The following is a 25,349-nucleotide window of genomic DNA, read 5'->3' as shown; positions in this document are numbered from 1 at the left end:
TCGTCGAGAGGATGTCGATAGGTCAAACCAATCCCGAATGGCATCCCTCACAGCGGAGGAAAAACAGTACACCGCCACGGATGGTGGATCATTAAAAGACCCTAATCAGCGGGAGAAAATCCTCTCGAATTTTATGGCACCCAAAAGGCTGGTGCTACGTGTGGGAGCACAAGTAATGCTCATCAAGAACATGGATGAAACGCTGGTGAATGGAAGCATGGGGAAAGTCGTGCGCTTTGTTCAACCACAATTCTACCGCACCGAGTTCGATGAGGTTAATCCCAACGAAAAGCCCAAGAGCGAGAAAAAGAAGCCTACAACGAACGACATGTTCTGCCCGGTTGTAGAATTTATACTTCCGAACAGGACCACACGCCAAGCCCTTATCGAACCTGAAACATGGAGGGTAGAACAACCAGATGGAGATGTACAGGTATCCAGGATTCAAGTAAGTACACTACGTGGGCTTTGGATAGACTGGACTTGACAGTGAAGAAGCTCCCACTGATCCTCGCCTGGGCAATGAGTATTCATAAATCTCAAGGACAGACCCTAGAACGCGTAAAGGTCGATCTTGCCAGGGTGTTCGAGAAAGGCACGTGAGCAAACTATTCGCCAGTTTCTTTCTTTGACTGTGGCTACAGGACAAGCATACGTCGCCTTGTCCCGCGCGACATCTTTGGATGGTTTGCAAGTGCTCAATTTCAACGCGACGAAGGTAAATGAAATTCCCCCCATCTTACCTCGACCAGGTAGACAAATACGATATTGTCACCAGGTTCAAGCCCACCCTAAGGTAGTAGAATGGAGCAAGACGCTCGAGACCATTATCGACTGACAGTCACTTAATGCGGCACATAACCCAGTCGGAGGCAGTGAGGTTATTAGAAGAAAACGCTCATACAATACTATTATTGCAGTATCATTCACCGCATATACTCGTCAGTACGTATACCTATCATTCGCATCGTCTCACGTCCCACATCGTTTGGGTTGCGAATAATATTATCCCAACGAAGCTCGCTACCTGCACAGTGGACGGCAAAGTGATACGACTGATGATTGGTGTCTTCCAAACATTCCCCTTTCGGATACCACTGTTGCACTCCGTCGGGCACCCGATATGCGCTGTGTAGTCTCCCTTCGCTGGATTTCCGCTTGCCACCTTCGGAAAGCTCCCGAAGACGTTCATGACTCAAGCAGCTCAAACACTTTGACCTCCGTTTCGTCGCGTAGGTTCACAATTTCGCCTTGGTAGGGGGATAATGGCTGGATGCACGGTTGCTTGAAAACTGCTGGGACCTGTCAAGTTTCACGCAAGTTTATCACGAACCAATCCATAGACGCCAAAATCCTCATCGACGAAACCTCCTGTTCGAATGCAGCAATAGCTCCATGCAAGCATCAGTCATCGGCACTGTAACTATGCGGAGTGTCCCCCAGCGCAAAATTATTGGCTAATCACTACAGAGATGTACTACTAGGGAATGTTATTTATCGGTGACTGATATGGGGTCTAGCCTTTCCCCAGCCCACTGTCGGGCTGGGTGCTAGCTGACTGAACAAACCTGCTCCAAATCGTAAGATTCGAACGACACAAGAAACAATAGACGCACTCTATGTACTGGGTGTTCTCTACGCCTCTAAGCACAGAGACCCGACAACAACCTGTGCTGCCAGGTGCGAAGGGACACCAACCATGGTCATCGAGTCCCGCCTGCAGCACCAACATTTACATTGAGAAAACTCCCAGCAGCGTGGCTTCATCAGAGACTCGCCTTTTTCAGTCTATATATACTCCTCTTCACGTTCTTCGATAGTCTCTAAACGAGCGAGAGACAACGGAGGGGATTGTTCCTTGTGAGCATCTTTGCGGATAACCCCTGGGCGTGCCGACATTTTCTCTGCCCGCGTAGCCTCAGAACATGGACTGTCACGGAGAGGCTTCCCATAACGCTTTTCAGACGCGTCGTCTGCATAGTCATGGTGGCTGCCCGAGATGCACGGCACGAGCCACTGCAGCACGCGCATAAACGACTTTCGACCTTTGCTCGGCGGCAATTGCTTCCCGTAGGACAGCGTGGACAGTGTGGTAGACGAATTCGACTGCAAGCGCAAATGGCCAGAGACTGCGTGGGTCACCCGGAGGAAGGATAGATCCGAGGTCTTCGCCGGTGGTAAGCTGTACGGGGTGGGCGAAGTGCAACGGCTTATGACGTATTCCATCTCGTCTGAATAATTACGGTCCTCCACAATGGCAAGTTCGGACGATTGCCGTACGGGCAATGGGTAACGCAGCGGCGACGAGGACGACCTGGTACCAGAAAGGAGAGGACGCGCCATGCTGCTCTTAGTATGAGTATGAGAGTGGAAGGGACCGGACACGACGAGGTGGGGCGTCAAGCCCAGTGGTACTTGAGTAGGTTGTAGCTTGAGGACGACCTACAATGCCGACTGGGAAGTTATGACACTGGTGGCCGACGTTCAACGTTTGTGAAGACTTTGGACCCCCAGGCCAGGTCCTCAAGAGTTGCCACTGCCGACCCTTTCGCTTAGCGCTTTGCATTCATTGTCCCTCACATTAACCATACGCAGCTTCGCTCGTTCGCTTACCCGCCCAAGCTTGCTGCCCGAGGGCTATTTCCCAGGAATGCATCAACCATGTCAAGGCTGCTCTCTCTTACAGAACATCAAAAGTCACTCCACCAAGCATAATAACGTGACCGCGTACGCGATGGATCCCTTTCAACTCCTCCATTTGACAGGCGGCGACCTCAGTCCCAAGCACGATGCCGAGAGGGAGGACTGGGATTCAGGTTCAGCGATTATTTATTGGTGTAGGTTGTGTAACGTGAACACAGCTATCTCGGACGTGTTGCTCAAAGCGACGCGGAAGGCACCGAGTAAGTATCACCGGAGAAGTTGCTTTGCTTCCCTGCAAGATGATACGGTGATGATGTCCACGTAAGCATCGAACAGAGAAGGATCGTAAGTAGCAGTCAAACTTGCTCGCCAGTCGTGTAATCACCGCCCGATCGCCCTGGTATGCACTTTTTGGATCACGTTATTGTTCTGAGAGAGATACACACGATAAGACGATGATACGGTTGAGGTTGCTTCCCAAAGCTCAGGCGCCCGGTTCACATTTCACTGAGGACAAGACTAAATGGTTATGTTGTCTTTCCGTCGCATTCAAGGCGTGGTGAGCCAGCTCACAACACATGACATAAACAATGGCGGATGCCCCGAATAGGCAAGTGTTGTAGTGGTTCCGCTTCGGATGCTTTTTGTCTCCCTCCGAGAACCCATCATTTGGATTCGAGGGAAGACAAATAATAAGCAATAGATGGTCGCGACAATAATCCTCCGGGCCATTGTCGGACCCTCCATATAACCCGAAGGTATAAGACTGACGCCTCACAGCGGATCCCAGGGCTGCTCAACACTCGTGCCATTCCCCCTGCGTACCTATTCTCTTGCGCTCACTACACCCTTGTGCTCTGGGAGCATTACAGGCTATTCGATCCTTTCATCGTCTGTGACATATTGGCAACATAAATTTCTCTGAACCCTTGTTTCATCCTTCTTGCAATGCACGCTGCCGCACCCTCTTGCAATGCCTTGTTTTACCCCACGGATTCGTTGTATGTGGAGGTCAGACCAACGTGAGTATCACCAAATTCAAGATAGAGCAACCTCGAATAAGTCCTGACAACTCTCATACCGATAGACGAAAGACCCGCACTTCGTGTACTAAATACATCGAACGCCAGGTGATCCGAGCATGGAAACGCATGACTGGTGTCACTCGCAGATCCCAACGCTCCTCCTTCCTCCCTAATGGTTTTATCCTCGTCACTTCCCGTCGCCGCAGCGTGATGTTTGCATAATCGAAAAACACGGTCAATGCAACAGAGATTTACTATATGCTCGGACGTACTAGCAACAAGCGCAGTGCGCTTACCAGGACATTTTCTTTCTTACGCTTTCATCTACCCCATAGACGATGTTTTTCTTAATTGTCACAATTGTTTCCTTAGGACTTTCTAGACTCCCAGACTCTCTTGTACTCTGTACCATGGACACCGCTTACTATAGCAATAATATAATAACGTGTATCCTCGTTCCAGTTTTCTAGAAAATCACGGCTCATGAGCGGAGATCTCAGGAACTACAGAATCATACCTTCGACGTATTAGAAGGGTGAGATTCAGTCAAATCCATTCGGTGGACCAACCGTACCTCAGAACAGAGTCTCTTGGAAATCGCTGAAATATACACAAGTACAATAGCATTACAAGCGGTCAGCCGCGCACGAGTCCCTCAAACAAAGTCCCATAATGCCACTTGGTTGGAACTACCCTAAGGCAGCCTGAGCCGTACCGATCAACAACTCCAGAGTCGATTCAAGAGCACGGATGCGTTCGCCCATTCTTTCGATCTCCGCACGCAATCGTTCAATTTCACTGGCCTTGTCGTCTCTCTGGCGGGTAAGTTCCATAGCACGCTCGTTGGAGTTGGTAAGGTCACGACGCAATGACTCTAGGTCACGCTCAGCCTCGGCCAACTTCCTCCCAAACCTGGTTTTGGCTTTGGCAAAGGCGGACTATGCCGTGTATGAAGGAACATTTCAGAAATTTTCATACCCAAACTAAAAGACCAGTCACTTACCGCTTCGATAGCTGCCTTATAAAGGCCGTCCAATGCTGCCAAGCATCCTTCAAAGGCGGCAGTTTGTTGGAAGAGTGCACCAACCTCACTTGCTTCTTCATATTCTCCAGGTATGGGTATGTTGCCAGTATCGACCAAGCTCCCATTATCAACGACATCCTCCACTCGCGAGACCGGAGATGGAGTAGAAGGTGTTTCGGGTACAATGCAGGCCGTTCTTCGAGGAAGAGATTCAGGCGTCGCGTACCATAAGTTCATTATCCCCGAGCAGACCCAGTTGATGGGCTGTGGGACTCGACTAGAAGTACCGCTAAGGTAACCACGTGACTTCAAATTTAAAACAGACCCACGGAGTCACAGGGGTTACATCGGACACGGACGCATGAACTCCCATATCGACCTCTCTTGTGTTCAGACTATCTGTTTCCAAGCTATGGGAAGTAGTCAGTCAAGCGGTCATCGCGGAAATGGATACCAACGCGAACATCTCCCTGGGCTCCACATCCATCGGTTGGTGAATACCACCATCAGACAGAGGTTCCGGTCCTTGAGTACCCACGACGTGTTCACTCTCTAGCAGAACCGTGAACGAGCTCACTTGGTTCGCATCTTGTGTACTCAGGGTCCTCGTCAGCAGCTTCCGCTTGTACGATTGTAGCTTTATGTATTTCTCGATATTGCGCTCAGCGAACTTACAGGAAAAGTACTCAGCCATAAGTTACACATGCAAGTTATTTGATGGTAATCGCCGTACCTGTTCCTTCGTAGGTTGCCTGCAGCCATTGGGGAAAAAGTTGCGTTTCGCAAGTGCCAAAGCTCCTTGGTATACAACTCGCTCCGGCAAGTTATCAAACCCCCGCATTCTCGGGAGGAATCCAGTAAGCCTGTGCGTGATCAACGAGACATCACATACTGCCCATGCAATTTGATCCCGTGCACTCACTTATCCCTCGCAGTCGGGAGGACGACGATAGTGTTGATCTGCCTAGGCGGGGGACCATCGTGGTAGTGCAGTTCCACGTACCCATTGTCAGCCTGTAGCATTCATCTGTACCGGTGCAGACAGAAGAATTGAGTATGACTCACTGCATCCTGGAGGAGCTGACGAGCAGTTTTATGTTCCGTCGTTCTTTTACCTAGCCCGGTAGATACGCCGCGCTCATTCACTGCAACGCAATAACGTAAGATTATCGGTCACAGTGTATATTTCTATACAGAAGGGGGAGACGTACACCTGTCCATGAACTCTCTAAAGCCGATCACCACGAGCCGTTCGTCGAGGGTAGTAGTAGTTCCAACAGTGTTTCTCAATCTCTCATCAACTGTGTACGCCAATTCCGCCCAGATTCCTGTTTGCCGAAACACGATTATGTTGAATATGCGTTACAAAGGTTAATCGGACTAGACTATTGGGTGGCACGTACGGGCATGATGCGAAGCATATCGAGGGAGAACTATACTCTCCAGTTTTGTCAAAGGCCTGGGCCTTTGTTTTTGAGTTCGATGAGGTGCCATGGCCGCTCAGCGACGGGAAGGATGTGAACGTCTTTCGTGGCGGTCTTGAAGACATGTGGGGTGCCATCGACCCCGTATATATGCCATGGTAACAAAGAAAGCTGCAACGGTCCTTTTGAACGTGCTGTGCTGGACAAAAGCATCCTCACCGATCTTTGACAAAAAGAAATTCATTCAGGCTCGTCGAAGAGAATTAGCAAGGTCATCTCAGTTTGTAATCCTCGGCTACATGGCAACCAAGACAAAGGCAGTAACGAGTCAGTACATAAGGTGGGAGAACTTGGCCGGAGATTCAGCACGGCTCGATAATTGTTCAACACATGTCCTATTTACAGCAAGGGGTAATTGCTACATAATAACAGGGGCATTTGACCGGAGATCCTCTCCCTCATGACGATTCGAGGCAGGGTATAATTATATGGGCACTGCTGATCCCCCTAAAAGAAAATTCCCAAGGAATAGGTGTGGCCGTCTATACCATGACAGTGTAAGAGTCCGTTGAACACTACAGTTCAAAATGATCGGCCCAATGTCGCATAACACATTCTCCCTTCCAGTTATGCTGGTACTTCGGCATCCGACAGATAATAATGGCATGCGAATTGAAAACGTCTGCAAAAAATGCTAAGGTCTTCTTCAGCTGGGGTATCTTGTTGAGATTGTCGATGGATCGTAGTTGACCGGCAGTGAGCACTGGCCGTGAAAAAGATGAAGACCCCGTCTTTGGTACTACCTCCATACCGGAAGCGAGCTCTGGCACCTCTGAGCCACCAAATGTGGGATTGGTGGATGCACTGGGTCCTCTGGGGTCTTCGCATATCTTCAATGCGGCAGCTTCGAGTTCTCTCTCGAGTTTGGCAACCACATGGATAAGCCTCTCTCGAGCCGACGCATCAGCCTCAAGTGTTTGCAATCGGGCTCTAGATTTCTTAGAGCAAATCGAAAATCGAACCAGTACAACCGTCGCGAAAGCCGGGAGTAGGATTGGAAGGAAGGGGACAGCCATCTATGTTCCAAAAGAGTTAACTGTTTCCCACCACTCGTGACCACGCCAACAAACCCACTTACCACATTGAGAGGGAACGCAAACCGTAGCGGTGGAGGTACAGGTGGCAACGACTTCCGAAATTCTATTGAAAAAAGGTCGTTGAGCTTCCAAGGTGGGTAGTGTGGTGGGATCCGGCGGGATATATGATTTAATAACGTATTTGTAGTTCTCCTCAAACTCTCTTGGAGGATGTGAGATGCACTGCATATCCAAAAGAAGGTGAATGGACAAACATCTTTATTCCATTTCTCTGATAACCATAGAAGGGGTCCGTGGATTCGATGGCACCTGTAACGTAGGGTACACTGAGGTCATTAATCCTGGGTGGAGTTAGAACAAGTATGGCACATCAAAATAGTCGCTACTCACGCATTCGCGTAAATTCCGATATTGCGAAAGAGAACAAGCGCTTGGTAAAAGATATAGTCTGTAAAAATGTCACTAAGCAACGCCAATGCACGTAAAAAGATATAAAATGACGGACCTGGGTCGCCAAGGACCTCAATTAAGGGCCTACCCTTCGGAGACCATTTATCAGCACAGTAGAATTGTTCCCCTGTTCGCGACAACAATTTCCGTCCCACGTAAGAAGCCACAGCAGAGAGTGGAGTAGGAAGTGTAGGGATGCCAATGTGAGGCGTGGCGATGGTATTGAAGTTGACCGGTGTCACCTTCTCAAAGAACTTGTTCTGATGGAGGATGCTGTCGTCTGATTAGACCGCTGTTCCGTATGTCGAAGGACCACATACCCAATTACATATCGTCCAACGAGCCCACCTAGACTATATCCCATTAGTGAGAAACGTGTGACCCTCCTCCCTTGACTTTCAGTGCTTGTTAACTTCGTCAATGACTCTAGGGGAACCACCAAGGAAGGATGAACGATCATTTCAGAGGTATGTGCTGAGGTAATCTCACCTCGTCAGCAACCCTTTCGCCGCCCCAGTCGATACCGTCATAGGTTGCCTCGTCACGGTTGGTCTGAGCGATGAGAACAGCGAGCTCGGTCTCTTCTGAGCCATGTCCCTTGACTTCTTGGATTATTTCATGCATCCGAGCAAGGTGGTCAGGATTGCCCCACATGCCGTGGATGAGAACGAGGAGATGTATGCTTCTCATAGCTAATGAATTCGTCTTGAATCAAGGGGAATTAACGGCCAACATCATAGACGCGCGGTCAAATGACTTACTTGGATTGTGCTGTGAAGAAGTTGGACTGATAGGTGGTCCTTATATGTGACGGACAAGGGAGGTGTAGCTCTGCGGGTCCGTCAGCCGGAGTACTTCCTGTAGCCTGAGTCTAAGCGTAATTGGTTACAGTATTGTCCCAAGCGTGTAGGCGTGCCTGGCCGCATTAGGATTGCGCAAGCATGTCAGCTCACGGCACACCAGCGCTCGGGCCACACAGGCCCCCCTACACAATAGAAAGCCCATCGGTGGTGGGCCCCGACAAAGTGTTGTTATGGTTGCATTGTCGTATTTTATTATGGTGGCTCAAAGTTAGTGCCCATGCCGGCACCGCCGCCTACGCCTACCGCAAGACTACTGCAATTAGCTGTAGACCTAGGCGCCAACTCTAAGCGACCTTATTATCACAGAACTCGAGTGAAATGGATTTTCCAACAGCCACACACAGCAGCCTGATCACCCTATCCAATCATATCCTAGTAGGTCCTCACACAATACGATAGTGTGGACGTCAAGAATGTATGTCATAGCAACACAACTACGGACGAAACATACATTTTCCAAACAGCATTGTCATAAATCGTTCATAAATCAAGCTCTCCAATCCTCGCCTAATTCCGCTCACAGCCATTCACTCAACTTACGCAGGAACATCGTACAAAATCACCAACGAAGCCGGCCACGGGCTGCAGAGCTGCTTCTCGTTCAAGTACACGTAACGGTATTGGGGAAGGGAAGCATTCTGGAAGCGGACAAGGTCTCCAGATTGACCCGGTCCACGGCGCACGTTATCGAATGAAAGGATGGCACGCAGAACCTGGACGATTAGTTTCGGCGCAGTTTCGGCACCAATGACCCGGAAGGCAATGTCACCACGCAGGTAGCGCTCGCGAGGAGCTCGGGTTGCGTCAAACGTCGTGGGGTTAGGGAATGCTTCCTCCTTCAAACGGATGAGCGTCCGCACTATACAAGGAACGATAGCACCACTTACATTCAAATTTGCTCCTGTGATGTCCAAGAACAGGCGCTCGCCTTCCTTCACATTAAGCGAGCCCACGGTTTGATCTTTCTTCGCAGTTCCTGTGTCATACATAGCATTATCAACGAATCTGCCTTTCCACAAGAAAACACTGCTTACGGTAAACGCCAGCAAAGGGAGGATCGATTCCTGTAGACAATTCAGCAAGTAGTCGCCACATTCTGGCCACACTTACTGAGCGCTTCAATGACGTATGCTTCCAGGGCACCGACATCCTTGGTATCGACGCTTCTGGCTTGAGTGCGGAACGTTGCGTTTTCCTCAGACACGAGAAGCAGATTGACAACGTTGGTTAAAGCTAGAGTGCCCTGATCAGCGCTACCCTCAACCCAGCGAAGTACGGCTACCAACCAAGCGACAGCTCCACCGTCGTACCGACCATCAGCGCGAGGATTTCATTGACCACTTCATCAGTCGAATGGCCAAGCTCGAACAGGCCTCTTTAACAATTGCGAATGGCTGTTCTTCTTCTTGGTGCCGAATAAGGTACCGAAGATACCAGCAATGGACAACTAGACGATTCAAAGTCATGACCAGACCATGCGTAGGAGTCGAGGGGAGGCCTACCCTGCTGCCTGCGCCACCAAAGGAGGATTTGATGCAGTGGCTCAATTGTTCAACATGTTCCTTGACCCTCTCTCTCGTAACCATGTATTTAGCTGGTTCGAGTTCCAGGAAGACAAATCTGGTCGGAGTTTCAGTGACCGTGGAAGGGATACCACAATCAACACCTACTGGTAGATCTCGCCAAGGATGTCATACAACTCCTTAGGTGTGTATACACCGTGTGGCTGTTGCCTTGTCTTGAGAGGAATTCCGCCCTAGACAAAGGTGTTCACAATCCGCTCTCTGCCCACGTCGTCTTGGCGACTTACGATCTCGACAGCAGTCCAGTGTACAGAGACATACTTCAACACTTCGCTGACGATATTGACCGAGCGTGTGTTGGTACCAATTAACGGAACTGAGTTCTGCTCGACGAGCTCCCTCGTCTTCTTGTAGAAGTAATCGCCAATCTTTTGAACCGCCTCAGCCGAAGGTGTGAGTGCACCCAAGAATTGTGTTCGGATCTCGCCCTCTCCAATCGCAGCGAAGAAGCTAGATCATAATACTATATCATCACCCGAAAGAAAGGAATAAACCGTCTTACCCCTTGCCCTTAATGACTTCCTTAGCACGGTTTGCAATAGTCAGGAGCGAAAGCTGATTCGTCCCGGAGGATCTCTCCAACCTCAACGTAATTGGTGACGGTCGTTGAGTCACTGGTTGGTTTAGGTCTTTCAGTAGTATATTGGTCGAGTTTGCCGAGATCTTTCAAGAATTTCTCCATCTCTTCAGGCTGTATGAGAGGGAACCATGTGTAAATACTCGTTTCATTGTACTGGCCAGGCAACGTGCGCAGGAAGAGGCGGCCTAGAGTCGAACCAAAGCCCGACCCATTGGCATCACGTTGACAATCAGCGAATCCCCATGCAGTAAGGTTATAAGGTGTGAAGTCCTGATTGAAGAATCTGTCACCACGGGTGAGAGCAATAGCATCCGACAAAATGGCACGGGCAATCGTGTAGCCTGTAAACATGGTGAGCCAATCATTCATCGCAGTGGTAGGTGTGTGATACCAGGGCAAAGACCTGCACCAGGAGCGACGGGCTTGATTTCTTCAGCCTGGAGGCCAACGTACAGCTCCAAATTGTCGATATTGCCGTAAAGTTTCTCGGCAGCGTCAGCAACTTTGGGATCGGGGTTCCACTCCCGGAAGCTAGAGTATGCTGTTCATTCCATACTGTCAAGTCAAGTTGCGTGATGCCAGGCACGCGAAACTCACTCTTCAAACCAAGGAACTGTAAACACAAGTGGTAAGAGACATGTAAAACGAAGAACACTAATAGTCCATACCTTGCGGAAGTCATTCAGGGAACATGTACCCCAAAGACGGTTGGACTCGATACCCATAATTTCATTGACACGCATACAAGGAGGCGTTCCACGAGCACCGAATGAGGCCGCGTGATGGGACGTACTGGAAAAATAGTAGTCAGCCTTACCGTTTCCAGAAGGACATGCCAGGTTGTAACGTACGCATTCATGAGAATGTTGGCAAGCTCGGAGTCATTGAATGAACCGTCTTCTTGGCGCGAAAGGCTAATACGCAATCACATCAGCCCTGTCTATACTCTATTCGATTATGTTGAGGAATAACGCACTTGCCGAATGTCCATTGTTCAACAGTGGGTTCAGACGCCTCCACTCTAGCCGCCGTCCTGTAGAAGTCGGCCAAGGTGATCTGCCGATGCCTGTGAGCAACACATTGTAGATCGGAGTTAATACTAACCTGTTCAGGATTCATGCCTGGGAAGAGATTCTCAAACTGAAGCTTGATCCACTCCTCATCCTCCAGAGAAGTTGTTGCATGCCACCTGTACAAGCAATTGAACTGTGGGAGTATAAATATTGGCTAGCACCGAGATAGGCACTACGAACCTCTACACTGCACGCGTTGCCACGACCGCGCTCGAATAGTTGATGGTCTTCCTCCCGGAACTCGCCAAATGGTTCCAAACTCCAGCTAGACCCTTGGCGGTTTAGGCCGAGAATAGCAGAAAAGTAGTCGGAGAACACCACTGCTGCAAACCATGCACAGTTGCAGAGGCGTGCGATTTGGAAGATCTCTAATGGAACACTTTCAGTTGGAGTGAACTTTAGGATGATAGACGTTGCACGGACCCTCGTCTTGCTTAAGCATTTTGTGCGAGTGAGGCGACTCCTTTGATGGATCACTCCATGTACCGCGCTCATTGATTTCCAACAGACGCCGAGCGATGTACTATGCAGTACCATGTTGATTAAAACATACTTCTCCAGGTAAAGAATACTTACGTTGTGATTCCTGTTGAACAACACAAGCAACACACACACGGCAGGAGGAAGGAGCAGGAGCCGGTCTTCGGCGAAGGCGTCAGGGTGAAGCAGCCCACGTCCTTTTTTATCCCGGACCTAGAATAGGTCGTCAGAATCAGTCCATTAATTTCCCCTGGGAAGAAGCTACCTTATTTTGTGTGGTCTGGTCGTTCCCATAAAGTGGAGCAAGATCAACATAGCCAGAGGTCAAGTTAATCTCGGGCTTCTTGTGGTCTGTACGGAACACACTGTGGATGACAAGGGCAGCGAAAGCGAACATGAGCGAAGACAATCCCGCCGGGTGCTTTCTAAACTATTATCCGAAAAAGGTTAGCTCAAAAAGTGTGGAGTTCACTGCGCAGAAGACCCACTTCATCTCTCCGAAGAAGGGTATCGAAGACTAGTCCGGCATCCGGCATTTGGTTACGAGGAAGTGGGTTGGCCTGCTGCACAGAGCGTGCGTAAGGTGTGCCAGCTTTACCCATGTCAGGCTGGTCAGGATTGTTGTTTGAACCGTCCGCAGTACGGAATGCGTATTCCCCAATAAACGTAGACGGAGGATGTGCAAGGTCATAGTACACTATTCGCAATTACGTCAGTTGAGTGAGTGGGCGACCGACAACCGCATGAGACATACGCGTTTTGACAACGAATGTCTGAAGCATGTCCTGAATCTTGCCGGAAGGATGGTTAGCCATAAAGGTTAAGATGTGCTCCAACTAGTGGACGTAAAATCAGCAAGATGACGGGAAAACGCTGTGTGGAGGGAACGTACCAGCTGTTTGCGGTCGTCGATAGCGCCGGAATGGTTGACTGCATCGAGCACCGCGGACTAGAAATAAAAAAAATAACCTCAGGTCGAGAGGATGCTCAATAGGTAGTCCACTTACGAGGGTGGATTCGTTGATATCCTCCGCTGCACGTTTCATCTACAGAAGCGCCAAGTTAGGCTCTAATGCAGAACTACGTCTGAAGAAGTAACTTACGAGGTCCTTGACGGCGGCAAGAGCCTTGTTTGCCGCCGAGTCGACGGACGGATGATAAGCAGCCTCAGCAGTGGGCGAGGTTGCAGCACCATTCTGTTGGAGGCAAAAGTATTGAACACCAGCCGTATGATCCTAATAAAAGACGACGTACCGCTTGACTCTTTACGGAGAAGCGGGACGAAAAGGTTCGACTGAGACCAGACATGGCGTGAACAGGTTGAGGATATGAACCACGGGGGAAGAGACGGGGTGCCTCTTATAATGGGCGCGTAATTGCCTTCTTAGAAAGGCATGACAGCACTCACACAGGGACCCAGACCGAACCGAACAAGGTTGCGTTCTCCAGTTTTGATGCATCATCCACCCATTCGGATACATTGAAGCAGCCTCGTGACGGTTGCTATTAATATGGACAGCTTCTCTGCGCCGACGTTCACAGGGTCTGGCCCTCCGTCGTCGTGTCGCAAGGTGAAATCCATGCCGCGATCTTCGACGTCCAACTCGTTCTGTAATTCGGAATCAGTGATTGACGATGTCATGGCACTGACAGCGGAACCAAACTTGGGCAGCGACGGTCCCAAGTCGGGCCGGTCGTGGATTACATAATCTGCGATGCGCCCCACTAGTCACGTGCTTTTGAATTTGCAGGAGAGCCATTCGATCGCACCCCAGGACAACTGACATGGATTCATCTGAACTGTACTATATCAAGCAGCAATTCGTGCTCGGTGCCTACCCTGCACTCACACAGGTCTCTGTTCCAGATGCATCTTCCCCAGACTACATACCAACACTGGTCTACAAAGCTCGCGCATTCCTTGCGCTCAACGACCCCAACTCGGCTCTGGAATTGATCCCAGAGGACTCTGACAATGTTGCACTTCGCACAGTCTCCGCTCTGGCAAAGGGCGAGGAAGGTTTGGAGGTTCTCCGTGATCTCTGTGTTGAGATCGAAGGAGAGGAATTCAGTCAGTGGGAAATAGAAATGGTTCGGGTGCTCGCAGCTACTGCCTTTATGCGCGCCGGTGAGGTTGAGGAGGCGCTTGAGACTTTGAATGGGACAGAGGATGCCGGTGACGAGAGGTGAACCTACATCCTTTCAGCTTGCGATCGACGCGTCCTCATGCTCTCACAGTTCTGCAATACTAAGCCAGATCTACATTTCACTTTCCAGACCGAGTGTCGCCCAAAAGATCTTGACATCCGCCCTGAAAGTCAACCCAGACTCTCTGGTGCTCCAACAAGCGGAAGCAGTGCTTGCTTTGGTGACAGCAGCTCAAGGTTTGGGCGGTAAGCGAGTGATCCTACTCCACATGTTACACTTCCATCTTACTCGTCTAGGAGAACCATACTCCACGGCAATATCATTTTATACCGAACAGCTAGCCAACCCTTCTGTTTCCTCGGCTGCACTTCTCGTCGGACGTGGGGTTGCCCGTATTATGCGTGGTGAATTATCAGCTGCCCGCAGTGACCTCGAAGAAGCAGAGAGCATCCTGACACGTGCACAAAGCAAATCGGGAACGGGTGAAGTACTCGCCGCAATGACCGTCACCGCAGGACTCGGCTCCGGCAAGCGTGGCGAGGCAGACGAATTATGGAGGTAAGGGAATTCGATTATTATGTGTAAACCAAAAGAAGTCACCTGCTCGTTGCTGTCACAGTCGGCTTTGCAGTGAACATCCGTCGCACGCGATGGTAGTCGATCTATCTGCAAAAGCTGAGTTGTTTGACTCATGCGCAGCCAAATTCCAATTGCCCCCACGAGCCGTGACCTCTGCATAGGATGTATCACTACCACGATGTCAAAAGTAAATGGTCATTTCCGTCGGGTCTGCGGCGGATAGCTGTGGCTGGCATGCCATTTGACGTGGCCCTAGTAGTCCAGTCTCTGACGCGAGGAACAGTTCGCAGTGGAAGATGTGACCAACAACATCGAATCACATTCCCATCCTTGTCTTTAAGCAGAAGGATTGTCGCCCTTAACCGATGGTGGTGTGAGTTTCGGTGAAAAGTTAGGATCATTTTTCCCGGCCAACACAAAGGAGACCAGTAGTGTCGCATAAAATGGCAGTTGGCTGACAGAACCCACACTTCTATTTGGAAGGCTCCACCATCTACCCAGTGTACTGCGTGTTAATCGATCTGTTAATTGCGCTGATTAGCAGTTCTTTCGACTCGCCTTGGCATCAGGTTGCGATTGCCACGGCCTGTCCCTCTTTGTCAATTGAAGCGCTTCATGACTGCCATATACACTGCATTTGAGCTAGGAAACCACCGAAGGCGACCTCTTATGACTCGCGAGTACTGTCATTTCCTATTTGACAATGATTAATGATCGATGGAGCTTTTGAGGATGTCATGTGGACACTTGTTACTCTGCTAAGAATCGGTCGAAGTGTGTATCCGAAGCAGACAGCGTGAGGCGAAACATTGATGCTCCATGCACGACCACATCAGGACACCAGCTACTTCCGTCGTGTTGTATGAATTTTTGAAAGCCGACGGAAAGTCCAGGGAACATCATGAAGCTATCCTACCACCACTAGTGGTCAGTGCCCTAGTTGTGGATCATGGCACATTCATTTGGTTCCGTCGTATGCAGGGGCTTCACCAATAACTTAGACCCCGTTCCTTGTCAGGGTCCGTACAGCAATTGCCATGATGGCCTCATAAATATGTCCCCGAGACCGATATCAGCGCACCAATTTCAGCTGGTGCTATGATGCCTTCCTTTCTCCGTCGTTCTCCCAAGTCGGGCCAGTCAGGCTCACTCACGCAATCCCCTCTGCCCGGTCAAGCTAATACAACTTCTCCTCCCCCAAATTCTCCCTCCCCACTGTCGAGTGAAGTATCCCCGGCTGGCCTAGCCTCGTTGCAAGCTGAAAGCTCGATAACTCAGTCCCTACATGGTTCTGAGCAAACGTCGCATTCATCCCTTCATACCATCTCGCAGGAGATCGCTGCCAGCATTGAGTTTTCCCCAGTCAACAGGAGAAACGATGTTTTCATCGAGAAACTGCATCAGTGCGTTCCTCGCGAGTTCCATTACATCCGTTTCAGTGTCTAATCAACGTTCAGGGTTCTTGGTCAGAGTCCCTACCAACATGACATCATATGGTCGGATTCTGGTACCAGGTGAGCACGCTCATTCGCCCTTAAAGTGATCTTTTTTCACTGACACCAACCACAATCCAGCTTTATTATCACGGACGTCGAAGCTTTCAAACGCCATGTTCTGAGTCCGCTCTTTCACGACCTTCCGGTATGTGGTCGTTCGCACTCGTCAATCAAATTATTGAGAGCGTTTAAACTTCTGCGTAGTTTGCGGACTTTGTCCAGAAGTTGAACGGATACGACTTCCGTGCGACGATCAAGGTAAGGATATTCTAACTTGTGCGGGAGGTTAACTTGGTCATAGTTTTCCTCTCAACTACACACATTACTCTTTTCTGACTTTCCAATGGCAGAACATCCATTTTCTAGACTCGTCGGCAACATCAGAGGGCTGGGAATTTAGTCACCCTTCGTTCCATCGCATTGGCACTTCAAGTGCTTCAGCGTCTGATTTCCTGTCATTATCCGACTCTGAGCCAAGGTAACCTACTCTCCCTCGCGGCAGAGGTCCAGTCCTGACCTGCATAATACCAGCACAGAAATCCTACCTAAAGTAGCATACATGCTTGCCAAGGCCCAAGACGAGATTAGCAATTACCGCAGAGAGATCAACAGTTTACGAGGACATGGTTCGCCTGGCACTCGAGCCTCTCCCAGATCTCGGTCTCCACGCGCGTTGTCTCCCCTCTTGCAGCCCGTAAATGATGACGACGATCACGTCCTCATATTTCAACCGGATGCCCCCGGGGACCATAGTGAGACACAGAATCCGCCTCCTACGGGTTCCCCTTCACACCTGCAGGCCCCTCCCCAACTAGACTATATCCAGGCCGGATTCCAACATGACGATCACCCAAATGTGCAGATTCATCCTCCTACCCCCGGGCCGGCGTCCCCGCAGACGGGCGTTCAAAACCTGCCGTTACCCGGAAGTGGAGTCGACATATCTCCAGCTCTCCCGTTTGTGACGATGTCTGGTGCGAGAAGTTGTTCAAGCTCTCCTGCTCAGACTTTGCGTGGTGGAGAACCTGGGTATTCTCCATGGCACTCATCTCTCAGCTCACCGTCATCTGAACCATCAACTCTGTTGAGCCCCAGTCACATCCAGTCTATACCTTTCAATTCATCGTCATCCTATGGGGAGGACAGGGATGATTGGGAAGTTAATCTCGTTGCCAGTCTCACCAGAACCGGACTGTCTGGGAATGCACCGCACAGTGCCAAATATGTTGATTCCAACATGGCCTCACCCGATCTGGCAGACCCTGATGAAGTTCGCTCCCTGATTTTCGATATAGTAAACAAGACTGTTGAAAGCCTTCCAACTCATTTGATCAACACTGCCGATGGAAGGTTGTACGAGCGGAAAGCGCTTCTTAGCCATTTTGAAGCCTCGCAAGAATACATGCACCTCGTTTGCCTCATGAGCACAAAGAATCTCATGAATGAAGATTTCATCACAGAAGTCATTCGAACATACTTCCGACACGCAATGCTTTCTCACAAGTGGGACGTCAACGAACCCCTTTTTCACGAACTTCCTAATGGCGTCTTTGCCTCTGGCCTGCCCCCGCGCTTTACCAAGCTCAAAAGCTTTTGCGAGGTCGTGAAGGGTCTGGGACTAGGTTGGGCGTGGTGTGACACCTGCTGCATCAACAAGGACAGCAGTGCAGAGCTCGAGGAAGCGATCACGTCCATGTTCCGATGGTACCGCGATTCAGCGCTCACGATCGTCTACTTCTCTGACGTTTTCGGGTTTTCACGCGAGGACCTGATCAAGAGCAAATGGTTCAAGAGGGGTTGGACTCTTCAAGAGTTGTTGGCACCACGTGTAATGCGGTTCTACGACCGAACCTGGACACCGTGCGTCAGAGGGCCAGAGTACAACCATAAGCTTGTCCCAGAGTGGCTCGATGCGCTGCAGCGTGCTACTGGCATCCCGCCCTCGATATTGCAAGGGTTCACGCAGGGACCAGAGAACCCAAGGGAAAAGCTTCGATGGGCGTCGCCCAGGGTAACGACCAGGGTCGAAGATCTAGCTTACTGCCTCTTCGGTATCTTTGATGTCACGCTGCAACCGCAGTATGGAGAAGGGGAGAAGGCGTTCGGCAGGTTGTTAGTTGAGCTTATCAAGGTCACTCAAGATACGGGCCTCCTCGACTGGGTCGGGAAGCGTTCGGAACGGTGCAGCATTCTCCCGGTCAGCCCTTCCGGTTTCCGGGACGTAGCCTTGCCCAATAATAATACGACGGCGAGCGGTGGTAGCTCGCCCGCTTCGAGTCAGATACACACGGATGCCGACGAGGGCTCGCTTATTCACAGGCTTAGTCCTGGTAGCAAGGCCAAATTGACCACCCCTCCACTGCTGTCAACGGGTGACGGCGTATTTGAAGTTCTGTGCTTCGTTCATAACGTGAAGGACAGCTCTAGGATTGCGCTCGGAAGCACTAGTATGCAGCGCAGTGGGAATACTGATGCAGTGGTACATTACTCCATCCAAGCTGAAAACCTTTTCAAGCTTGTTGTTGCGGTCAGTTTGAAGGACGCACTGGAGGATGTGCCTAGGTTGAGACAGCCATTCGTGTTGGCCAGAGTTTGGGACTCAAGCATGAACGAACAGAGCGCTGATAGAGTAATAGTGAAGGCGGTCAGGAAACCCCGTGCCGATTCTTTGATGAAACCCTTCGTTGCAATATTGCTAATGAAGGATCCGGACGGTACTCGGTATTCTCATCGGATACCAACCGAGGCGCGCATCGTGGCGCAACTGGTAAAGCAACCTCGCGACTATCAGCCGATTACTCTCAGACTTTGTTGATCATGGACCTTTTCCTCTTGTATTTAGCATCTGCAAACACATTAATCATCTCTACATACATCTACTATACACAGTTGACACCCAATCCAGACATCCAATTCTAAACCGGGATGCTAATTGCACCAATAAACTCGCACGCACAGTTGCATTAATTTCCCTTATCTGACGTCGTCTGTGGGATACGCGGAGGGCCAGGGCCGAGAGCAAAATCCAAGAACCACTCCTTGCTCATATAATTGCGGATGCTATGCAGAACGTCAGCCAAGCCCATCTAACAAAGTCGGCGAGCTCTTCACGTACCCGTCAGCCAGGAGGATCACTACATTCAAACCCTCCGTTTGCGCGACCTTCTGGCCCCGTTCGGTTTTCAGCCATGCCAAGGCACCGCTGAGAGCACTGCCGCTACTTCCCCCGACTAAGAGCCCTTCCGTCTTTATGAGTCTCTGGACCGCCTGGAATGCCTCGCCGTCGTCAGTCTTCACCCAGTCGTCAATATCAGCAGGGTCGCGCGAAAGAACTTGGGGCACGAAGTCATAGCCAATGCCCTCGACGACGTAGGGCTTCGGACTTTCATCATTAAGACGTTCAGGTGAGGCAAGGATGCTGCCAATCTGTTGGTTAATGTCAGAGGGGGGTAGGTCACACGATCGATGTGTATTCTGACTGGGTCAACTCCAACAACAATACACTCCGGATTGTGTTGTTTCTTCAATGCGCGTGATACACCCGTAACTGTGCCTCCAGTTCCTGCACCAGCTACAAAAACATCCACCTTTAAGGACGAGGGTTTTGTCGGCGTTGAAGGGGTGGAAGCTACAGCAGCGATGATTTCAGGACCTGTAGTACATTCGTGCGCCAGCGGATTATTAACCTGGATAAGTCATGTTAGCGCTGTGCCGCAAAACACTGCAACCAGGCAGACATACATTGCCATACTGATCCAGGATGACACCATATCGAATTTCTTGCCGGAGCCTCTTCGCTACACCTGCAGTCGTTGAGGAATTCAGCCACGAGGTGTGCTTGGATGCCTGTAGAAAGCTCTACCTATGTGGCTTTTCGCAGAATCCCATGGTTCATCGTCAGGCGTACGGACGACCTCGGCACCTAGTGCCCGAAGAAGCGCTTCCTTTTCCTTCCAGTGGCGCGCAATAAGTATCCCGCATTAATAGTGTGTGTGCGTGTTATGATGATTACAACGTCAGTGGTAAAGATATGGAGAAGCGTACCTGAGACATCTTATTAGGCATGGTGATAATCACTCGATATCCCTTATATCTGCAGTATTCAGCAACCATTCGTGTGTTTTGCTACTGCGAGGTCACCTTGATAGCACATGTCATCGCAAGCCCAATACCTGTGTGCGTCACAAGGTCACCGGTAAGCAACAGAAGGACTAATGGAACTGCCTAACGTACCTGTGTTCCCTGACGTGGGTTCGATAACAACACTCTTCCCCGGGATGAGGATTCCATCTCTTTCGGCAGCGAGAACCATGGCTTTCGCTATTCTATCCTTTACGGATCCACCTACAGAAAAAAACTCTACTTTCCCCACTGCAAACGCAAATTGGGTACAGTGAGTTTCTTGACAAGGGGACAAACGAGTACTACTGCTACACACGCACACAGGTTGCATTTGAGGCCTTCCTCTTGAGCGAGCCTGTCTAAGCGGACTAGAGGGGTATTCCCTACGGCATCAAGAGCAGAATCGAGTATCTGGGAACTTCGGGATGCGTGCATTGGTGTGCTATGGAGTTTAGCAGACTCGGGCCTCTGAGGAGTGATTTTATAGATGCGGTTCCGGATCGGACCAAAGTAGTTTATTATGTCAACATAGGGGCAGACCAGAGCCGATATCGTGCTTACGTTCGAAAAATTTGCGGGTGGACTGACTTATTCACCGCTGCATGCTGCATGAAAGGCAGATAACGCATATCCACAAATGACCTCCCAACAAGTACAAAATCGGATAGGACTAGCACGGACGTCAGTGGCTTGACGAGTTGAGCATACGTACATCTTTGTTCTCGGAGCTAGTCCGAACTAGATAGTATGGCCGAACTTCGTAAACCTTGTTTACATTTGCATTTGAGTTACTTAAATCCGGAAGTTATCGAAGTCGTATAAAGTTACGATGCAGAGAAGGTATGTGATAATTAAAGGGGAAGCTATTGTGAAGACAAGTGAAGTTTACCAAGACTTGCAGACGGGGAAAACATCGTGCATGAGATTTTCCTTCGCTGGTATCTACACTACCTCATACCTGCAATTTAATGACAACTACACTGTTAATATTACCTGCAGCCCTACCTCTTTAGGTGTGCAAGCATTTGCTCAGTGGAAATCTACTTACTCCACCATATGATTTTACGTATATTGACAGCGCTTACAGTTAAGTCGGGCTGAGAAGGGGAGACGGGGGACTGCCGTGCAAGAATGCAGATGGCCAAGGAAAGAGTACGACTTACGATGAAGATGAATCGCAGTCCGTGATCAGGTCGGAGAGCCTCTGAAGGAATCTGGGGAGGACATGTCTAGTTCTAAACGTAAGACCTGACTTGTCGACGACATCTGGAATGACAGGTGATTCTCTTTGCTTGTGCCCTCGGGCTTGAGTCGGCTGGACATAGGCTGTTGCCAGTTCAAGACATGGTGGATTTTCGGTGCCAAGGCCTCGAAGCACGCACCAAGAGAGAGACGACCTGGCATGCAGCGCTCGCCCCAGTGACAAGCCACAGTGTGTGCACACTGCTCCTAGTTGCAACTGCCAAGACCAGAGTCTAGATCGAACATCATCGTTTTTGTGAATGTGCAGAGAAAGGATGTCTTCTGCGAGCAGAAGAGGATAATCGAGGATGGAATTCCCCTTCCACGAACCGAGGTTTGGAGATAAACCGTAAACAACTTCTGTGAAAGCATCGAAACCCAGTCCATAGAAGAATATGCACGTCGCAACGTACACCAAGAATAGAGCGCCTGACTTTGTTTCAAACGACTTGGCAATGGAGATTCCCGGCGACCGGTTCCAAGCGATACCCCGCGTATTCAAAGGTAGGTCCCTCGCATTCCAAAAGGCCATAAGAACGCTAGTCGGAACGTTGCCTCAGACGGAGAGTTCTTGTGCTGCAGCCCAAACGGTCATTCGCGCATGTTATCATCATGTTATGACTCTACTCCGAAAAGTTATGATCCACAGTTTCCAGGTGCAAGCAGACGGATACTCGCAACGAAAATGGTGAGTTTTCATGGTTCCCACAAGCAAGATCAAGCGTCGAATTAGGCTACCAAGCAAGCCACTTGATAGGGATTTGTTCAGTGGAATTGTATTCTCAACCAGAGTAACAGAACTTGACCGCGATAATCAATTTTACGATGAGAATTGTGTTGGAAGTGAAATGGTTTCTCTTCTGCTGTCGACGAAAGAAAAAAGAGTTTCCTGTCGTTCGGAATATTCACGGTGGTGGAATAATGTCCGACACAGCCACAATTATCCCGGGCCCACATGTATTGGCAGGTTATACGACATGCGATCATGTATGGATTGGATCATAAGGGCGTGCGACGGTTACTTGCTGAGAGCCTTTCCGACTTCATTGTTGCGATCAGTTTGAAGGACACATTGGGGGGATGTGCCTATGTTGAGGTGGCCACTCCTGTTGGATTGAGTTTAACTTTAGAACCCGAGCAAAGCGCTGGTGGCAAAATAATGGTGAAGGCGGTCAGGAATCCCCGCACCGATTCTTTGATAAAACCCTTCATTGCAGTATTGTCAGTAAAAGATCCGGACGGTTCTCGGTATTCTTATCGGGTACCAACCGATGCACATATCGTAGGCGCAGCTGGCAAAGTAACCTCGCAACTGTCAACCAACCACCCTCAGACTTTGTTGATCATGGAATCTTTCTCTCGTATATAGGCATCTGTAAACACGTTACGCATCATGACATCCAGTGCTAGATCAGAATGCTAATTGCACCGATAAACCCGCATGCATAGTTGCACTAATTTCCCGTATCCGACGTTGTCTGTGGAATACGCGAAGTGCCGGGGCGAAGAGCAAAATCCAAGAACCACTCCTTGCTCATGTAATTGCGAATACTGTGCAGAGCGTCAGTCAAACCCATCTGAAAAACTTGACGAGCTTTTCACATACCCGTCAGCCAGGAGGATCACTACATTCAAACCCTCCGTTTGCGCGATCTTCTGACCCTGTTCGGTTTTCAGCCATGCCAAGGCACCGCTGAGAGCACTGCCGCTACTTCCTCCGACTAAGAGCCCTTCCGTCTTCATGAGTCTTTCAACCGCCTGGAATGCGTCGTTATCGCTGGTCTTCACCCAGTGGTCAATATCGGCAGGGTTGTGCGAAAGAACATTCGGGCACGAAGTCATAGCCAATGCCCTCGACAACGTAGGGTTTGGGGCATTCGTCATTAGGATGTCCACCCGAAGCAAGAGCGCTGCCAATCTGTCGACTAATGTCAGAGGAGGGGAGGCCGTGTGATCGAAGTGGATTCTGACTGGGTCAACTCCAATAACAATACATTCTGGATTGTGGTCTTTCTTCAATGCGTGTGATACACCCGTAATTGTGCCTCCGGTTCCTGCACCAGCCACAAATACGTCCACCTTTAAGGACGAAGGTTTCGCCGAGGTTGAAGGAGTAGAAGCTACAGCAGCGATAATCTCGGGACCTGTAGTATATTCGTGTGCCAGCGGATTATTGACCTGGACAAGTCGTATTAGCGTTGTAATCCAAAACACTGAAACGACGACATACGTTGCTATACTGGTCCAGGATAACACCACAGGGAATTTCTTGTTGGAGCCTCTTTGCCACACCTGCAGGAATTTAGCCACGAGGCGCGCCTGGACGCTTGTGGAAAGCTCTACCTATGTGGCTTGCCGGAGAATCCCACGGTGCATCGTCAGGCGTACGGACGACTTCGGCACCTAGTGCCCGAAGAAGCGCTTCCTTCTCCTGTGGCGCGCAATACCGCCGCAATTGCGTAAGTACGTTATGGTGATTACAACGTCAATAGTAAGGACGTGGGGGTGCGCACCTGAGACATTCTGTTTGGCATGGTGATAATCACTCGATATCCCTTATATCTGCGGTATTCAGCAACTATTCATGTGTTTTTCCACTGCAAGGTCACCTTGATAGCACCTGTCATCGCAAGCCCAATACCTGTGTGCATTACAAGGTCATCGACAAGCAACAGATGGACCAATGGAACAGTCTGACATACCTGTATTTCCTGACGTGGGTTCGATAATAACACTCTTCCCTGGTATGAGGATTCCATCTCTTTCGGCAGCGAGAACCATGGCCTTCGCTATTCTATCCTTGACGGATCCGCCTACAGACAGGAACTCTACTTTCCCCACTACAGAAGGCAAGTTGAGTACAGTGAGTTTCTTGACAAGGGGACAAACGTAGTACTACTGCTACACACGTACACAGATTGCATTTGAGGCCTTCCTCTTGAGCGAGTCTGTCTAAGCGGACTAGAGGGGTATTCCCTATGGCGTCGAGAGCAGAGTCGAGTATCTGGGAGCTCATTGGTGTAGTATGAAGTTACTTCCTCTGCAGAAGAGCGGCTCAAAGACACGATGTTTAGTCACCTTCAGAAGCGGGTTATATCAACATCGGGGCAGTGTCACGTGATCGAAACCAATCAACTTCGCCATATTCACCGAACAATTGCGCATTATATGCTACTTGCATGGATAAGGTAGATAATGCATGTATGAGCACATCCACCTAACAAGTACGAAGTCCGATATCGGGCTAGCAGGGACGCCGCTGGCTTGAGGAGCTGAGCATAAGTATTTATCTTCGGAGCTACGTAGTCCGAATTACTCGGTACGGCATGCGACTATCATGATACAAGTACCGCTTGGATCACAAGAACGTGCGACGGTTATGAGCAGTACTTTGAGAGCCGCTCGGTTCCAGGGAAGTCGCCTACAGCCTGTTTTCAGAAAGAAAATCCTTGGGTACTGCTCTCACGGACTGAGTTGTTCTTCGGAAAGGCGATACGATAGATACCGTAGCCGATCTATT

The 25,349-nt window shown here is 49.9% G+C and overlaps 8 protein-coding genes across 8 annotated transcripts; 3 read left to right on the top strand and 5 right to left on the bottom strand.

Annotated features, from left to right (window-relative positions):
- The first annotated feature begins 3,191 nt into the window (after positions 1-3,191).
- On the top strand, positions 3,192-4,263 carry F5J12DRAFT_771774 (uncharacterized protein). The gene is made up of 2 exons (XM_051742256.1): positions 3,192-3,665; positions 3,731-4,263. The coding sequence occupies exons 1-2, from the start codon at positions 3,592-3,594 to the stop codon at positions 3,888-3,890; spliced, it is 234 nt and encodes a 77-aa protein (XP_051597532.1). The 5' UTR covers positions 3,192-3,591; the 3' UTR covers positions 3,891-4,263.
- F5J12DRAFT_847789 (uncharacterized protein) lies at positions 4,264-6,457 on the bottom strand. The gene is made up of 9 exons (XM_051746400.1): positions 6,096-6,457; positions 5,904-6,020; positions 5,758-5,837; positions 5,615-5,706; positions 5,426-5,555; positions 5,157-5,362; positions 5,022-5,102; positions 4,672-4,969; positions 4,264-4,606 (listed from the first exon to the last, which is right to left on the bottom strand). The coding sequence occupies exons 1-9, from the start codon at positions 6,184-6,186 to the stop codon at positions 4,358-4,360; spliced, it is 1,344 nt and encodes a 447-aa protein (XP_051597531.1). The 5' UTR covers positions 6,187-6,457; the 3' UTR covers positions 4,264-4,357.
- Positions 6,458-8,707, bottom strand: F5J12DRAFT_847771 (DUF676-domain-containing protein). The gene is made up of 8 exons (XM_051746399.1): positions 8,425-8,707; positions 8,153-8,368; positions 7,984-8,087; positions 7,719-7,936; positions 7,604-7,661; positions 7,468-7,554; positions 7,307-7,415; positions 6,458-7,192 (listed from the first exon to the last, which is right to left on the bottom strand). Exons 2-8 carry the CDS (start codon positions 8,351-8,353, stop codon positions 6,692-6,694), a joined length of 1,278 nt encoding a protein of 425 aa, XP_051597530.1. The 5' UTR covers positions 8,354-8,368; positions 8,425-8,707; the 3' UTR covers positions 6,458-6,691.
- Positions 8,708-8,907: 200 nt separating this feature from the next.
- F5J12DRAFT_847769 (heme peroxidase) lies at positions 8,908-13,601 on the bottom strand. Its single transcript, XM_051746398.1, has 25 exons — positions 13,497-13,601; positions 13,346-13,438; positions 13,250-13,288; positions 13,135-13,191; positions 12,997-13,078; positions 12,731-12,939; positions 12,508-12,672; positions 12,339-12,455; positions 12,186-12,285; positions 11,943-12,130; positions 11,794-11,895; positions 11,666-11,745; positions 11,541-11,603; positions 11,345-11,481; positions 11,081-11,230; positions 10,640-11,030; positions 10,337-10,559; positions 10,197-10,282; positions 10,029-10,146; positions 9,952-9,973; positions 9,813-9,899; positions 9,637-9,759; positions 9,561-9,590; positions 9,414-9,502; positions 8,908-9,362 (listed from the first exon to the last, which is right to left on the bottom strand). The coding sequence occupies exons 1-25, from the start codon at positions 13,548-13,550 to the stop codon at positions 9,063-9,065; spliced, it is 3,105 nt and encodes a 1,034-aa protein (XP_051597529.1). The 5' UTR covers positions 13,551-13,601; the 3' UTR covers positions 8,908-9,062.
- Positions 13,602-13,999: 398 nt separating this feature from the next.
- On the top strand, positions 14,000-15,592 carry F5J12DRAFT_847763 (coatomer complex protein). Its single transcript, XM_051746397.1, has 4 exons — positions 14,000-14,428; positions 14,481-14,635; positions 14,687-14,948; positions 15,010-15,592. Exons 1-4 carry the CDS (start codon positions 14,028-14,030, stop codon positions 15,128-15,130), a joined length of 939 nt encoding a protein of 312 aa, XP_051597528.1. The 5' UTR covers positions 14,000-14,027; the 3' UTR covers positions 15,131-15,592.
- Positions 15,593-15,970: 378 nt separating this feature from the next.
- Positions 15,971-19,573, top strand: F5J12DRAFT_275782 (uncharacterized protein). The gene is made up of 6 exons (XM_051738702.1): positions 15,971-16,372; positions 16,427-16,483; positions 16,544-16,610; positions 16,670-16,723; positions 16,816-16,943; positions 16,997-19,573. Exons 1-6 carry the CDS (start codon positions 16,068-16,070, stop codon positions 19,278-19,280), a joined length of 2,895 nt encoding a protein of 964 aa, XP_051597527.1. The 5' UTR covers positions 15,971-16,067; the 3' UTR covers positions 19,281-19,573.
- Positions 19,242-20,836, bottom strand: F5J12DRAFT_847748 (tryptophan synthase beta subunit-like PLP-dependent enzyme). The gene is made up of 9 exons (XM_051746396.1): positions 20,699-20,836; positions 20,606-20,637; positions 20,510-20,551; positions 20,328-20,415; positions 20,207-20,268; positions 19,945-20,151; positions 19,581-19,891; positions 19,370-19,525; positions 19,242-19,287 (listed from the first exon to the last, which is right to left on the bottom strand). The coding sequence occupies exons 1-8, from the start codon at positions 20,775-20,777 to the stop codon at positions 19,429-19,431; spliced, it is 918 nt and encodes a 305-aa protein (XP_051597526.1). The 5' UTR covers positions 20,778-20,836; the 3' UTR covers positions 19,242-19,287; positions 19,370-19,428.
- A 2,297-nt stretch (positions 20,837-23,133) lies between these two features.
- On the bottom strand, positions 23,134-24,669 carry F5J12DRAFT_847736 (pyridoxal phosphate-dependent enzyme beta subunit). The gene is made up of 5 exons (XM_051746395.1): positions 24,503-24,669; positions 24,343-24,384; positions 24,140-24,260; positions 23,436-24,042; positions 23,134-23,380 (listed from the first exon to the last, which is right to left on the bottom strand). The coding sequence occupies exons 1-5, from the start codon at positions 24,608-24,610 to the stop codon at positions 23,284-23,286; spliced, it is 975 nt and encodes a 324-aa protein (XP_051597525.1). The 5' UTR covers positions 24,611-24,669; the 3' UTR covers positions 23,134-23,283.
- Between the last annotated feature and the right edge of the window lie 680 nt (positions 24,670-25,349).

This window comes from Pisolithus orientalis (genome assembly GCF_024613125.1).
Source record: "Pisolithus orientalis strain OTSU chromosome Unknown F5J12scaffold_28, whole genome shotgun sequence".
In the NCBI taxonomy this organism is placed as follows: domain Eukaryota; kingdom Fungi; phylum Basidiomycota; class Agaricomycetes; order Boletales; family Pisolithaceae; genus Pisolithus; species Pisolithus orientalis.
This window is presented reverse-complemented; position numbering and strand designations above follow the sequence as displayed.

Excerpts from the sequence above, each read along its gene's own strand:
- F5J12DRAFT_847789 (XM_051746400.1), bottom strand. The coding sequence starts at position 6,186 with ATGGCACCTCATCGAACTCAAAAACAAAGGCCCAGGCCTTTGACAAAA. Across the intron at positions 5,556-5,614 it reads CTCCCGACTGCGAGGGATAA|GCTTACTGGATTCCTCCCGA; the intron begins GTGAGTGCACGG and ends GATCACGCACAG. Across the intron at positions 4,607-4,671 it reads ATAAGGCAGCTATCGAAGCG|TCCGCCTTTGCCAAAGCCAA; the intron begins GTAAGTGACTGG and ends TACACGGCATAG.
- F5J12DRAFT_847771 (XM_051746399.1), bottom strand. The coding sequence starts at position 8,353 with ATGAGAAGCATACATCTCCTCGTTCTCATCCACGGCATGTGGGGCAAT. Across the intron at positions 8,088-8,152 it reads GCGAAAGGGTTGCTGACGAG|TCATTGACGAAGTTAACAAG; the intron begins GTGAGATTACCT and ends GTTCCCCTAGAG. Across the intron at positions 7,937-7,983 it reads GTTGGACGATATGTAATTGG|CATCCTCCATCAGAACAAGT; the intron begins GTATGTGGTCCT and ends ATCAGACGACAG.
- F5J12DRAFT_847763 (XM_051746397.1), top strand. The coding sequence starts at position 14,028 with ATGGATTCATCTGAACTGTACTATATCAAGCAGCAATTCGTGCTCGGT. Across the intron at positions 14,636-14,686 it reads AGCAGCTCAAGGTTTGGGCG|GAGAACCATACTCCACGGCA; the intron begins GTAAGCGAGTGA and ends TTACTCGTCTAG. Across the intron at positions 14,949-15,009 it reads GAGGCAGACGAATTATGGAG|TCGGCTTTGCAGTGAACATC; the intron begins GTAAGGGAATTC and ends TTGCTGTCACAG.
- F5J12DRAFT_275782 (XM_051738702.1), top strand. The coding sequence starts at position 16,068 with ATGATGCCTTCCTTTCTCCGTCGTTCTCCCAAGTCGGGCCAGTCAGGC. Across the intron at positions 16,484-16,543 it reads TGGTCGGATTCTGGTACCAG|CTTTATTATCACGGACGTCG; the intron begins GTGAGCACGCTC and ends ACCACAATCCAG. Across the intron at positions 16,611-16,669 it reads CGCTCTTTCACGACCTTCCG|TTTGCGGACTTTGTCCAGAA; the intron begins GTATGTGGTCGT and ends ACTTCTGCGTAG.
- F5J12DRAFT_847748 (XM_051746396.1), bottom strand. The coding sequence starts at position 20,777 with ATGGTTCTCGCTGCCGAAAGAGATGGAATCCTCATCCCGGGGAAGAGT. Across the intron at positions 20,638-20,698 it reads ACCCACGTCAGGGAACACAG|GTATTGGGCTTGCGATGACA; the intron begins GTACGTTAGGCA and ends TGACGCACACAG. Across the intron at positions 20,552-20,605 it reads CGATGACATGTGCTATCAAG|GGATATCGAGTGATTATCAC; the intron begins GTGACCTCGCAG and ends TGCAGATATAAG.
- F5J12DRAFT_771774 (XM_051742256.1), top strand. The coding sequence starts at position 3,592 with ATGCACGCTGCCGCACCCTCTTGCAATGCCTTGTTTTACCCCACGGAT. Across the intron at positions 3,666-3,730 it reads TATGTGGAGGTCAGACCAAC|ACGAAAGACCCGCACTTCGT; the intron begins GTGAGTATCACC and ends TCATACCGATAG.
- F5J12DRAFT_847769 (XM_051746398.1), bottom strand. The coding sequence starts at position 13,550 with ATGTCTGGTCTCAGTCGAACCTTTTCGTCCCGCTTCTCCGTAAAGAGT. Across the intron at positions 12,131-12,185 it reads AATGCTTAAGCAAGACGAGG|AGATCTTCCAAATCGCACGC; the intron begins GTCCGTGCAACG and ends GTGTTCCATTAG. Across the intron at positions 11,231-11,344 it reads CCGCAAGGTATGGACTATTA|CATACTCTAGCTTCCGGGAG; the intron begins GTGTTCTTCGTT and ends TGGAATGAACAG.
- F5J12DRAFT_847736 (XM_051746395.1), bottom strand. The coding sequence starts at position 24,610 with ATGGTTCTCGCTGCCGAAAGAGATGGAATCCTCATACCAGGGAAGAGT. Across the intron at positions 24,261-24,342 it reads TGCCAAACAGAATGTCTCAG|GAGAAGGAAGCGCTTCTTCG; the intron begins GTGCGCACCCCC and ends TGCGCGCCACAG. Across the intron at positions 24,043-24,139 it reads CAAGCGTCCAGGCGCGCCTC|TGTTTTGGATTACAACGCTA; the intron begins GTGGCTAAATTC and ends TCGTCGTTTCAG.